Below are 13,370 nucleotides of genomic sequence, written 5' to 3'. Positions count from 1 at the left end.
GCGCCCGCGCGCCCGCCCGCGCCGTCGCTCGCCCCGCGCGCGTTCCTAGGGCGCCACCTCTTTGCGACTCGCTCACTTCTCTGGCAGGTTTGCCTCCGAGCGTGTGAACATTGCTCTGCTCGGCTTTCAACTCGCCTCCAACCTGCGCCGCCCGGCCAGCATACCTCCCTGCCGGTGAAGCGGGACCCCCGTTGCCCTACCGCTCCGGCCGCCGCCGCCCCTCCGCGCCGCTATTAACCCGCCCTTGCTGCCACCTGGCCCTCCCGATCGACGACACACGCACTTGAAACTTGTTCTCAGGGTGTGTGGGATCAACTTTCCGGAAGCAACCAGCCCACCCGAGGAGGTAGACAGACAGCTATGTATATATATGTGGGTCTTGATACAAGGGGCTCTGGAACCAGAAGGCCAGATTCGCAAAGAAGCTGACTTCAAGGAGGGAAACTTTTTCTTCTTTCAGAGGGGTGCTAACCCTGCTCCACGAACCCGAGAGAGCTGCCGGCCAGATTAATTAGACATTGCTATGGGAGACGTGTAAACACACTACTCATCATTGATGCATATATAAAACCATTTCATTTTCGCTATTATTTCAGAGGAAGCGCCTCTTACTTTTTTTTCCCTCTCTCTCTCTCCTTTTCTTTTTGGTCCCTTTTTGCCTGTGTGGTTTGGAAAAAGCAGAGTTGGAGTAGCTGGTTCCTAAATAAGTAAGTGCTCAGAAAGTATCCAGGGAAAGTTTTTTTCTTTCTTTCTTTGCAATTTGGGAGATGCCCTTGAAGTTGGAGAGGCTATTTAAGAACCAGCTAAAAGTAGGGAGGGAGGGAGTGCGGGGAGATGGAGAGTCTGGACTGACACTTTGGACCCCTTTCCGTTCTGTTGCAGGTCCCGAGAGCGAAAGGATACGATGTTGCGGAGGCTGGTTCAGCAGTGGAGCGTCGCAGTGTTTCTGCTGAGCTACTCGGTGCCCTCCTCTGGGCACTCGTTGGAGGGTCTCGGCCGCCGGCTGTAAGTGCCCCGTGCTCCCCAGGGCGCCGGGTGAGGGCTGAGGAGGCCTGTGGGAGAGGCCGCCAGACTGTGGCGCTGCCGAGGGCTTGCAGCGGTCACGGATGCTCCTCGCCCGGGTTAGAGAACGAGGCGATCGGGCTACCTGCCGGAGGCTGAGCCTGGATGCCCAAAGCGGGCAGGAGAACTGGTTGAACCTCTAGGAGAGACAGGCTGGAGATAAGTTTTGTGGGTTTCCATAAGAGGGAGTGTTTTACAGAATCTTGTCTAGACAAAGATCTTCTGCCCCTAGTGAAAGAAAAGAGTTGCTTTTTCAGGACCTGGGAAGGTTTTGAAACTGCGAATTACAAGAGATTTGGATAACTCAGAGGAAGCTGAAGGATCTAGGGGACATATGTCTGTGTGCACTTGTGTATACATACTGAATGTGGGTGGCAGTTTGTCTAAAGCAAAAACCTTACATCTAATTTTATTATGAATGACATAATTTTAAGCATATAAAATGGGACCATATTACATAATGAAGGCATATTATATAATAAAGTAGTAACAACTTTGCAATGGCACAGCTCCAATGTTAGTATTGATACAGTTCAGGACGCTAGAGTGCTTGATTCCAAAATGAATTTTAGGTGTGGAAACTTTTTTTCCTTGGAATTATTGCTAGCAGTTCTTTAACTCAGAGTTCTATGCTTGCATTGAGACTGAAAACTTGCATTTTGGTATTCTCAGTGATTCTTTTAAGGATAATTTTGACTTTGAAATAATATATCCACCCAGACCAGAGAAATATTGTATGACTGAAAAGCTGGAAAAGGGGTCTAGAGCACTGTTGGACCTAACAGTTCATTAATGTGTGTAATGCCATCTTTGGGTGACCTTTAAACTGCAGACTCAGTGTTCAGGATGGGAAATTATAAAGTTTAAGAACTGAGAAGAGTTTGACTCTGGATAAGAAATTAAGGAGAACTTTTACACTAGCAATAAAAATAGTAATATCTAACATTTACAATCAAGTTCTGAGCGCTTCCTTGTAAATTCTCTAAGGGTATACAAAAAGGCAACTGTTTTATATATGCCCTTGGTCTATTATTATTAGAGCAGAAAATCCTTAAGTGAAATTACTTTAGACATGTCTGAGCCTTGGCACCAAAATGAAAATCTCTTATGAATCTCCTAAGGCAAATTATGTAGAACATTATACTGAAGATAAAGCTGCACTGTGTTCTTCAAATCAGCGTTTTGAGAATGTGTTTCTGAACATTTTCTTCAGATTTTTTGCTCATTTTGAGACTTTTGTTAAATTTAAAATCCATGTATAAATATAGGTAAAGACTAAATATTCAAAGATACAGTTAAATATTGTATTTAGTTGGCTAAGAAATACTATCTTGGAGCATAGCCAATTTTTTCTTTAAAGTTTTTCTTTAAAGTCTCAGAAATAACTTTTTCTTTTGAGAAACAAAATGAATTATGATTAAATCCACAGTTATTGCATAAAAATACAGCTAAGTTGTCTTAAAAGCTATTTTTAACTCTTTCTTTGTTGCACCTTGCAAAATCCACATTAGAAACCATTCAGCAGCCAGAGACTGTTCTAGTTTTGTTTGTGGGTGAAATATAATATTGTAGTTAAACACTCACACTCAGCAGACAGTTATAAAACTACCACAAAACATTCTTATAGTTAAAGGCTAATAGATCATCACATCACAGGCATGGTTTTTCATAGAGGCTGAAATCATCAGTAGATGAAGATGTTTCATCAAATTATTACAGCCAAATGGAGTTTAAAAAAACAAGTCATTATTTTTGCATTGCTGCCAAGTAACAGTAAATTTTATGTGTAGACAAAACAGTCTACTGTTACACTAAATCAAGCTAGTTTCTTGAAAGAAATTTTAACATGTAATCAAACTGTATTACTCTGCAATTATTCTTCACACCAAGTAATAGGGAAGCTGCTTTGGGAGTACAGATTTTTTTTAAACTAGGGGCTAGCTTTTAAGGGAGAGCAAACCACTACAATAATAACATTTCCTAAGCCAAGCAAAGGAGGCAATTATCAGTTGTGAATGTTTTGAACTTGTTAGTCCAAAAGACTTTAATTAATAGGGTTTGAGCATGAGTAAGTTGGAAAGTGAAGCAGATGGACATGGTTTTGGACAGGTAGCTATCTCTGTGTTTAAGCTAGAGAGGGAACCCCAGCACACTCAGAAACCTAAAACATCATTGACTGATGTGCTTGGGAGCCAGACTGGGTCTATTCCACTTAATGAAAAGCATAACTTTTGACTGAGTCATTTGGGTTGGAAGGGACTTCTGATGAGTCATCTTAACTCTGACACCCTAACCCTGTCTCTTCCATGTACCACAGAACTTTTTCTTCTCAAACACAGAGTCCTTGCCTAGGAGGCTAGCATCAGTACAAGAGTGCTGCTGCTTCCTGTGCTGGAAGAGGAATTCTCCATGTTCCTTGACAGTTCCTTAGAAATCTAACCTCCCCTGGCAACTCCCTTGAGAGTCATTTTTCTTTAAAGCTATATTTTGACTGAATTTAGAGTTACCATTGATAAGCAATTTCCCTGCATTTTTCCTTCCTTCTTTCTTTTTTTTTAACAAAATTCAAAGGAGATCATGAAGCACAATATAGTTGTTTTTCCATTTTAGAGCTTAGGTATGTAATAAATGCCACGTGAACTATGATTCAATGTGGTATTTACAGACGTACAGAGTAACAGACTGTTATTGAGGCCATATTTACAACTTAGTATTCCAGAGTTATCTAACTTAAAAACCTCCTTTATTTGAATTTATTACTCACCACCTATGTATATCTAGTTTGTGCCTGCCAGCCATTTATACTTGTGTCAGTTTATGTCTTATTTTATAAATACATAGAAAGCTCTGTGGACCTTATTCCTTGTTGACCATAACAGATACCATTATATTCCTGCTCCTCTAATTTAGTTTCCCACTCAGAAGTTCATTCTTTACAATATCTTAAATGCAGGAGTCTTTGAAGTACTAACAGCATTTTAAGTTTAGCTTTTAAGAACATTTGTGTTTTGTAATATACTAACAATTACTCCTAAAAGGCAGAAGGAAAGCTTTGCGCCTCACAAGAGATGTACTATTTTAAACTGAACAAAGCTGTGCCATATTGTAGGCTTTTGATAAAATAGAGGGATAGAATGATCACTCCTTTTCCCATGAGAACCATCCTGGGAAAGTACAGTGCTTAAGTTAGGAGGACACTGTGACTCACAGTTGACAGGCTGGCTGAGATGACAGAGCTATGCATGCCAGTCAGAGTGGGCATGAGCAATGATGGCTTGATTAGAACAGACAAACCATTAAAAGTTTGGCTTAGAGGTAAGCTAGACTGGGCTATATTATAAATTTGGAGCAATATAGATAGGTTAGGTATCTGCCTGGAATTGAGAAAAATAAAAGCACCCAATACAATAAATAATCACTGGTTAATAATTGTTTGTTTGTTTTTTTTTAATTGTACTTCAGGTGAAGGCTTACGGAACAAATAGTTTCTCATGAAACAGTAGTACACATGTTCTTTTATGACATTGGTTAACAACCCCACAACATATTAACCCTCTAACTTCTCAACCTTTTTTTTTGGTGAAAATACACATAGCCAAAGATACACCATTTCAAAAATTTCTACATGCACAGTTCAGTGACATTGACTACACTTTTCGAATTGTGCTGTTATTCTCACTTAAGATGAAGGCTTACAGAACAAAATAGTTTCTCATTTCTAACAGTTACTACAAATGTTGCCCTATGACAATGGTTAACAATCTCACAACACATCAACAGTATCCTTACTCAACCTTGGGTTCCCTATCATCAGCTTCTTTGTCCCCTTCTGCCTTCTGGCCCTTGTCACTGGACTCCTGTACCTCGTTAGTCTCATTTGGTTTTACAGGGCTGTTCACTCCCAGGCTGAACCGTGAACCTTGGAGATAACTTCACCACTGAGCTAAAAGGATGTCTGGGGGCCATACTCTCGAGGTTTCTCCAGTCTCCTTTAGGCCAGTAAATCTGGTCTTTTTTTTTTTTTTTTTTTTTTTTGTGAGTTAGAATTATGCTCTACATCCTTCTCCAGCTCTGTCCAGAACCCTCTGCTGTGAATAATTGTTTTTTAATGAGATATTTTGCTAAAAGATACTTTTAAACTGCAGTACTTGTGAAATATGCAATTGTGTCAGTCCTGTTCTTACAAAATGTTATTAGAAGACATAAATACATTGTACCAAAGCCTCAAATTTGTAGATTATTAGAAGTTTCCAGAATACAAAATGTTACCACAAAGTAAGTGAATTTTAATCCAGTCACATGTGCCACCTTCAGAAAGGAAGAGAGACTCCTTCATGGCTCATTTAAACCAAGCTCCTGTTAAATTCCTTTCCATTAAGTAATGTCTTTTTAAAACAAGCTACAGGACTTGAAGTCATGCCCCACACTAAAATACTAGAAGGAAGCTGGGATTCTGGCTATGAGGTCCAGAGGAATGATGACTGTATTTTCATCTCTTGCTCTCTTCTTTGGCTCATGGTATAACTAGACAGTCTCTCATCCCTCAGAGATACCTCAGACTCTAGGAACCCTAGTGCCTTATTCTGGTGATGAAAATGGACTGCTTGGGTCAATAAATTTGGTCATCAAAGAAACTGATAAATTGCTGTTCATTTACATATAGTGGTTCCCACCACTGCCTTATTACCCTTTGCACTTCCCTTCTTATTCCCTCAACGTAAGATGCTTCAGTTTCAGCAGTGGAAAGGGTAGAGGAGGTTGAAAAGCCAATATTGGTTTTAGAATCAGAAGAACTAATTTGGGGAGCCCTTGCTGTGCCACTTTCTTATTGTGTGACCAAGGGCCAGTCATTTAATCATTCTGAACCTCACTTTCTCTGTCTATATAGTGGGAATAATAATGTTATTTCTTATTTTTTGCATTTCTCTGAGGGTTAAAGACATGGCACTAGTGAAGGCAATGAGGGACTCAGACACCATGTGTCAGAGAAGTAAAAATACTTGGGATATAGCCCGGTGAAATGCCCTCAGATACTTTTGAAAGTGAGCCAGTTTGGAGGGTCATTTTAATGATAGAAGTTGGGGTTGGGTGAGGCAGGGTTGAGGCAAGCGTGGTATGATTGATTAATGTATATAAGCCTTAAATATGCTTAATAATGTATACACAGAATAATAAAAGAATTCATGGATGGACATTAAGCAAGAGTCAAGGTGTTATCCAGAAGGCTTGACAGAGAATTAGCTTTTCTTTTGCATTGCATTTTCAGCAGAGCGATATTTGAACAGAAAAATCACTTCATATTTGTTCCTAGAAATATATTAAGACAAAAACAGCAAGTAGAAAAGTTAATTTCTCAGATAATTACTAAGGATAATACCCTCTGAAACTCTAAATAAAAAAAAACAAAACTTGAAGCATTGAATAGAATCTGATTTAATTTAAACACACAAAGAAATACATTTTAAGGAGACCACCCGCTACTTTACAGTTAGTCTTCAAATATAGGTTCTTGGTAGCTGGTAGTCTGATATCATGTTAAAATTCAGTCTGTTAGTCAAGTGGTTTCCTAGACAGGCTTAACTGCTCACTTCATCCTTCAGCCTTTGTTTGCTTTACTCTTATAGCTTGCTGCTGCTCTTTGAGATTTATTATTATTATTATTTTCTTAACGTGGGGGGTGTGTGTGTGTGTTTGGGGGTGGGAAAGCACTCAGGTAAAATCAGCCTTCTTTTTATTTCCTGAGCTTGGACTTCTGAATTTATTTCCTCAACAGAACTCTGAAAAGCTCTGTGAAGAAAAGCTCAGTGGTTTCTATTTCTAATAACATAATGGAATCATAACATTTCAGATCTGGAAGGGAGTATAGAAATCACTGAATCCAACTCCGTCCTTTGGTACAGATGAGGCACATAAGACCCAGGAATATTCATGTTCTTGGCAAGGTTACACACCTAGTGAAGGAAAGAACTGAGAACCAGAGCTTCCTAACTGCCCACTCTTGCCTTCCCACTCTCAAACCCTCCCCGCTAAGGTGAGCTTGCTACTATTGCAGCTCGTACCCTGTATTTGGACCAGCTAGAAAACTAAAGGAGTTTACTCATGTCTTTATTGTCTCTGTCAACAACTACAATTTATTTTCTTCCACTCCTGATATTTTTCCTTACAGCAAAAGAGCTGTGTCGGAACATCAGCTCCTTCATGACAAAGGGAAGTCCATTCAAGATTTACGGCGACGATTCTTTCTTCACCATCTGATTGCAGAAATCCACACAGCTGAAATCAGAGCTACCTCAGAGGCTTCTCCTAACTCCAAGCCTGCTCCCAACACAAAGAACCACCCTGTCCGATTTGGGTCTGATGATGAGGGCAGATACCTAACTCAGGAAACCAACAAGGTGGAGACTTACAAAGAGCAGCCACTGAAGACACCTGGGAAGAAAAAGAAAGGCAAGCCTGGGAAACGCAAGGAACAAGAAAAGAAAAAACGGCGAACTCGATCTGCCTGGTTAGACTCTGGAGCAGCTGGGAATGGGCTGGAAGGGGACCACCCATCTGACATCTCTGCGACATCGTCATCGCTGGAGCTCAATTTACGGTAATGCTTCTCTGGCCCATAGCCTCTCCTTGGGGCTTTCAGCTGGGTTTTGTAAACTTCCTTCTGCCTTGACTTGGACAAACCTAGAATTTTCCCCCCTGTAGTATCTGTATCAATTGTTCCACAATTTAAAAATTTACAAAACCAAGATGACCCAGAATATTGTCTACCTAGAAGCAGTAACACTCCTCCACCGTCCCCCGACACACACATTTTACGACTTATTTCTCTTTCTCCACCATTCCACACCCCAACACCAACGCACTTCTACTCTGCTAAATAATTTAATTTCCTATTTAAGCCTCAGAAGCTGGTGATCATCTTCACCATTTGCTAGAGACGCATATTGATTTCCTACTCTCACAGCTTCCCAGACTTCGATAGTTTTTCGTTTCTTACTTTTTTCACTTGAAGAGAGAACAGGAAAGGTTTTTGCTTTGATAATACCTAGAAACACTGTAGAACAATATCTTACCATAAAAATTACTGAGCCATTCGTACTTACAGATTTAACTCTGGTTCCTACCAACTCATTTAAAAAAATCATAGTTTCTAAAAAATTTTAAGTATTGGCTTGAGAAGTATTTAAGTTTTCTTATGCATTTATTTGTTCACTAGCAAGTTTAAATAATTTTTCTAGGGTAATGCAGTAGGAATAATAAAACCTCATGTTTATATGGCTTGTTTATCGTCAACACAAAGATTAAGTCGTGATTACATTCATTGGCTTTGGAGTTGAAAAGCGTAGGTTCAAGTCTTGGGTCTAAAATTATTACAGGTCACAACCCTTGACTTGGTCTTTCTAAGATTCACTTTCCTCTTCTGCAAATTGAAGATTAATAATTGTACCAACTTCATTGGATTGAGTGAGGATTAAATGAGATTACATGAGTTAAACCTGTTATACAGTAAACACCCAAAAAATTGCAACTTATTATTTTAGTGCTTTTAGATCTAGTTCTGATGGTACCTGCTGTGTGTATGTGTGTGTGTGTGTGTGTGTGTTTCTGTGAGGCAAAAGGGGGTAAGTATTAATCTCATTTTATAAGATAGGCAACCAAGGTATTCCACTCTTAAGGACCTGAGCAAGGACATAATCAGTCCTCGGAACTGGAATTTATTTCCCTGTTTCCTGATGCTCAGGCCAGTGCTTTATTGGCACTGTTCTTTATACATGCATTTCTACTGATAGGATCTTTTTCTGTTTTTTACTTTTCAGTACAGCACTTCTATGGGGTTTGAAAGAGGAAAACAGCACAAGAACGCATCATATGCAGCCAATGATCTCATTATTTAAAGAGTCCCCTGTGACTTCTCCAGTCCTTTCCACTGACTCTGGTAGACATAGGATTACAGAGTGATGTTTCAAAGGAGAGTTTGAACTTATTTGCCATCACTTCTCTCTTTGAGTTAAGTCGACAAAACTCATCATTAAATAGCATATAAAATGGCAATTAGATTAGATACAATTGAAGTACAGCTTCAGTAGTCAATGGGCAATGGCATTAGAGAAATCTTTAGCACAATAAATGACCTATTCACTGCAAATATTTAACAGCCCTATAACGGGTAGCAAACCCTATAAATTTTGGCTCACTGTATATCTTCAGTGTATCTGAAGATGTGATCCTAATATATATTTATACCTGATGCAAGGACTCTACTTTTTGCTAAAATCTGATTTTATTCATTATCTTTCTATACATATATATACACACATATATAGTAAATTATAGAAGTAACTGTTATAGTAAGTTATAGACGTATAAATGCTTCCCTAAGGATTTTATTCATTTATAATTTGCAGTGCTCTTAAGTATCTGGAGAATTAACGAAAATAAGCACTTGTCAATTCTTATGCCCAAAGCTGCCCCTAAGTTAAAGTAGGTCTAGTAAAAATTAAGCAGTGGCCTAATCAAATCCAGACTTAGGACTGAAAAATAAAAAAATTAGACTGTTTCTGCTTCTCCTTTCTGTTCCTTGGTTGTGAGGGACATTCATGGAAAGCGCTGATTGTTTGGCAGCCAGATGTTGGCACTCTCCCAATACAACCCAACAGAAAGGTACAGGGAAAGGTGGGGAAATTTAGTAGTGTATTGATGAGAACATATGGGGCTCTGAAAATTTTGTAATTTAAATGAAATCTTTTCAGAATAACGATTTTAAAGTTTTATAAAAGAGCAATCTTTTATTACTGTCTTCTTTTTATCACCTTGTCATTATGACATGATTGTCTGAGCGATCTGATGAGATGGCAAGCATGAACTTTATTATATGTAGTATTTTTTTAAAGTAACTACTGAGTTAAAATTGTCTGTCTTCTCTCACATGTACAGTTCAGTGGGAAATATATAGCTTTAAATTTTAGAAATTACCTTTTGGAGTTTTTGATGTTGCAAATGAGATGTCTGTCTGGATACAGTGGGACTCATTTAATTGAAATTACATATTTTGCTTTGGTAAATATTGATTTAGAAATAGATAATTTTTAAAGCTTTTCAGGTAGGACTGTAAAGTGTGGTCATGCACATACATGCACACACAAGAAACAGACATACATACTTTTAGATCAAGTTATATTTTAACTTTGCTATTCCAATATGTGCCTTTGGTGAAGAAGAAATCAGGATAAAGGATAACAAGCAAACAGGCTGGGCAAGATGAAATCTAATTAAAAGAATCCTTGGTCCTTTAACTTATTCTTGTTTTCTTTCTTTCCTTCTGAGGTCATAATTGTGCAAAATATCGTTCATTTTCTCCTTGCTTGTGTTGTTCTTAAACTCAATTCACTAAATACCATTTAGTATCAAAACAGTTTCAAATAAGTACAGTACAAAAAGTACTGATTTTTGTGGTCTTTTAGGTTTTATTCGTAACATCCATCTACATTCCTCCACCACTTGAAATTTTAATCTTAAACTTTTCTTTTCTCTGCAATTAAGGGATATCTCACCATTCTAAACAGAACCATTGGTGCACCAGTCAATTTCTTAAAACTTTAAAACACGCTAGATGCTCAACTTGCTTTTCTTTCTTCATGCTGCACATAAAACTCCTAAATGTCAAAAATTTGCTCTTTTTTAGGTCTCACACTCATACATATCTGCCATGTAAAACTCTACCCACAATTCTGGCTGTTAATGCAGTGGCATAGCCAATCAAATTCCGTTCTGTAGTTGTTTCGCTAGAAACCAATACATATCCACTGAAATAGACAACACAGAGAGAAGAGAAAGCAGGAAAGAAGAGCAGAGAAAAGTCTGTTGACCCATCTTAAGATACTATCATCACAGAATGCAGAAAGGTTAGAAAGGTGTCAGCTCCAAGGGGTACCTTATTCTGAGTAATAAAACAAACACACATGGGGTTGCCATGAGTCAGACATGAAGGCAACTGTTCTTTTTTTAAATACGTGACAGTTATCATCCCAAACATGCTCTGTTTAACTACACATCCTTCCAACATTTACCCAAAGTTGCATACTTTCGCTACACGCACCACAGCCTATTGTCTTAGCAAGGGATTGGCCAAATGAGAACCTGAAGGAAATAAGCAATCCTTATATCATGACTGTCACATGTCACTGGGGAATAAAGGTGTATTTGATGATGGATTTCCCACCCTAGCCCAGTTTCCAAATTCTCAGATTTGTCCCTCTCTCACCAAACTTGCCAGCTGGCAACTCTTTGAAAACTGTCACAGAGTGTCCTTTTTCTGACAGACCATAATTAGAAAGCAGGCCCCTTTGTTTTTGTACGATATTGATCACTTAATCTGGTCCACAAGCCTGCCCATAACAGTGGTTCTGACGAGATATGTAGCTCCCAGAGGTGCCTTTTGTAGGAGATATTTATAAGAAATCTCCTGAATCTCTTTTACATTGGATTCTATATTCCTTAATTTATACCCTTTAATTTATGTCTCTTCATTGGTAAGGAGAATTAACCAATTTTCTCCTCTTCTTCCCCTTCCTTCTCTTTGCAGGAGGCATTGAAATTTTCAGCAGAGGCCTTCAGAGAATATATTGCAGGATTCTGTAATAGTGAACATGTGGAAAGTATTAGCAATATTTATTGTCTGTAAATACTGTAAATGCATTGGAATAAAACTGTCTCCCCCATTGCTCTATGAAACTGCACATTGGTCATTGTGAATAACTTTTTTTGCCAAGGCTAATCCAATTATTATTATCACATTTACCATAATTTATTTTTTTGTCGACTGATGTATTTATTTTGTAAATGTATCTTGGTGCTGCTGAATTTCTATATTTTTTGTAACATAATGCACTTTAGATATACATATCAAGTATGTTGATAAATGACACAATAAAGTGTCCCTATTTTGTGGTTAATTTTAATGAATGCCTAAATATAATTATCCAAACTGATTTTCCTCTGTGCATGTAAAAATAGCAGTATTTTAAATTTGTAAAGAATGTCTAATAAAATATAATCTAATTACATCATGACTCAGTGGGTAAATTATATCCTTTAAGATTTCTAGGAGAAGGAATGTGATGTAATTTTTTTTTAACTGCATTTGAAAATGGTCTCAAGCTTCATATGTTTATATTGGTACATATTCCAACACTTTCATATTCGCTTTTAGTTCAAAACTGCTTAGAATGTATTTTGTTTAATCTTTCATGTAAAGTCAATAGAATGGCAGAACTACCTAGATATCATTTTAGGAAGTACATTCAATTTGAGGTGGAGACGAGAGGGCAGAAAGGAAGCAAAGAGAAGTCAAGAGGAAGGATTAAAGAAACAGTCTAGCAAGTCAACCGGAGCTTAACAAAAAGGAGGGGGGTAGGCCGGTGGGTGAGGCAGGAAGACAGGTCAGGAACTTGAAGGCAAGGAGTAATTTTAACCACAAATAAAGTTTAATTTGAAGGATCTTGTTCTTACTGGTAACAGCAATAATAAGCATAAAAGAGCTACTTGAGAATTCTGCCTGTCAAGATTCTTCCAGAGAATAAAGAGAGACTTAGGTTTGGGAGATAGTAACAACTCCTCAAAAAGCCATCAAAGGTAGGGATGTCCCAGCTGATTCTTGTGAGATCACAGCTTTGGGACTGTGGTGGGTGTAATACCATATGGGAGCTCTTTTCCTCTGATCTCATCCTAGTTGTTTCTACCTCTGTGTTGGGATGAAAACACAAGCATCTTCCACAGAATTTTATTCTTTAGCTGCAGCTCAGAACACATCAGTTAAAAAGCCAACCAACCAACCAAAGCTATGAACCAAGCAAGCACCTATTTAGGAAGTATCCTCTTTATAGGCAACATCCTGTTAGATGTTTGTGGGATGCACAAGAAGTAAAATGCTCTCTCACAATGGCGGGTAGATTTTACATACACATACTTGAAAAAACAATTGTCTGGTTTAAAAGACTGCTAGGTTTATGACATGATCCAAAAGTCTATGGACATTTAGAAAAGGAGAGGAAAAAAAAAAAAAAAACATATCAGGAGAGATTAATCTGGGCTGGGTATGACTAGCATAGTGTTTCTGGGAGGAATATGCTAAGATTGAACTAATTCATATTTTCACTTGAGTCCCATAGCCTTCACAAAAGGACGCATCTTCCTAACTTTTGGTAAGATTTTTGAAGCCATATTAGTTAGCAAAGAAGAGAATTTGTGCTTGGCTTCACTTATGAATTTGTTGGATCTGATTTTTACACCTAAGGAATATTTAGAAGTTTAAG

At 38.3% G+C, this 13,370-nt stretch overlaps 1 protein-coding gene across 3 annotated transcripts; it reads left to right on the top strand.

The window, feature by feature from the left end:
- Positions 1 to 85: 85 nt before the first annotated feature.
- On the top strand, positions 86 to 12,999 carry PTHLH (parathyroid hormone like hormone). 3 transcript variants are annotated; one of them, XM_004383606.2, is made up of 4 exons: positions 86 to 346; positions 883 to 1,005; positions 7,229 to 7,657; positions 11,642 to 12,999. In XM_004383606.2, the coding sequence occupies exons 2-4, from the start codon at positions 905 to 907 to the stop codon at positions 11,649 to 11,651; spliced, it is 540 nt and encodes a 179-aa protein (XP_004383663.1). In that variant the 5' UTR covers positions 86 to 346; positions 883 to 904; the 3' UTR covers positions 11,652 to 12,999. The 3 variants fall into 3 exon arrangements, with proteins under 3 accessions (XP_004383663.1, XP_004383664.1, XP_012413089.1); XM_004383607.2 differs by lacking the exon at positions 86 to 346 and adding an exon at positions 361 to 707; XM_012557635.1 differs by lacking the exons at positions 86 to 346; positions 11,642 to 12,999 and adding an exon at positions 8,877 to 9,018 and having other exon boundaries at positions 905 to 1,005.
- The last annotated feature ends 371 nt before the right edge of the window (positions 13,000 to 13,370 follow it).

This window comes from Trichechus manatus, unplaced genomic scaffold, assembly GCF_000243295.1.
Source record: "Trichechus manatus latirostris isolate Lorelei unplaced genomic scaffold, TriManLat1.0 scaffold00112, whole genome shotgun sequence".
In the NCBI taxonomy this organism is placed as follows: domain Eukaryota; kingdom Metazoa; phylum Chordata; class Mammalia; order Sirenia; family Trichechidae; genus Trichechus; species Trichechus manatus.
Note: the sequence above shows the minus strand (reverse complement) of the source record. Positions and strands in the feature narration are given on the sequence as shown.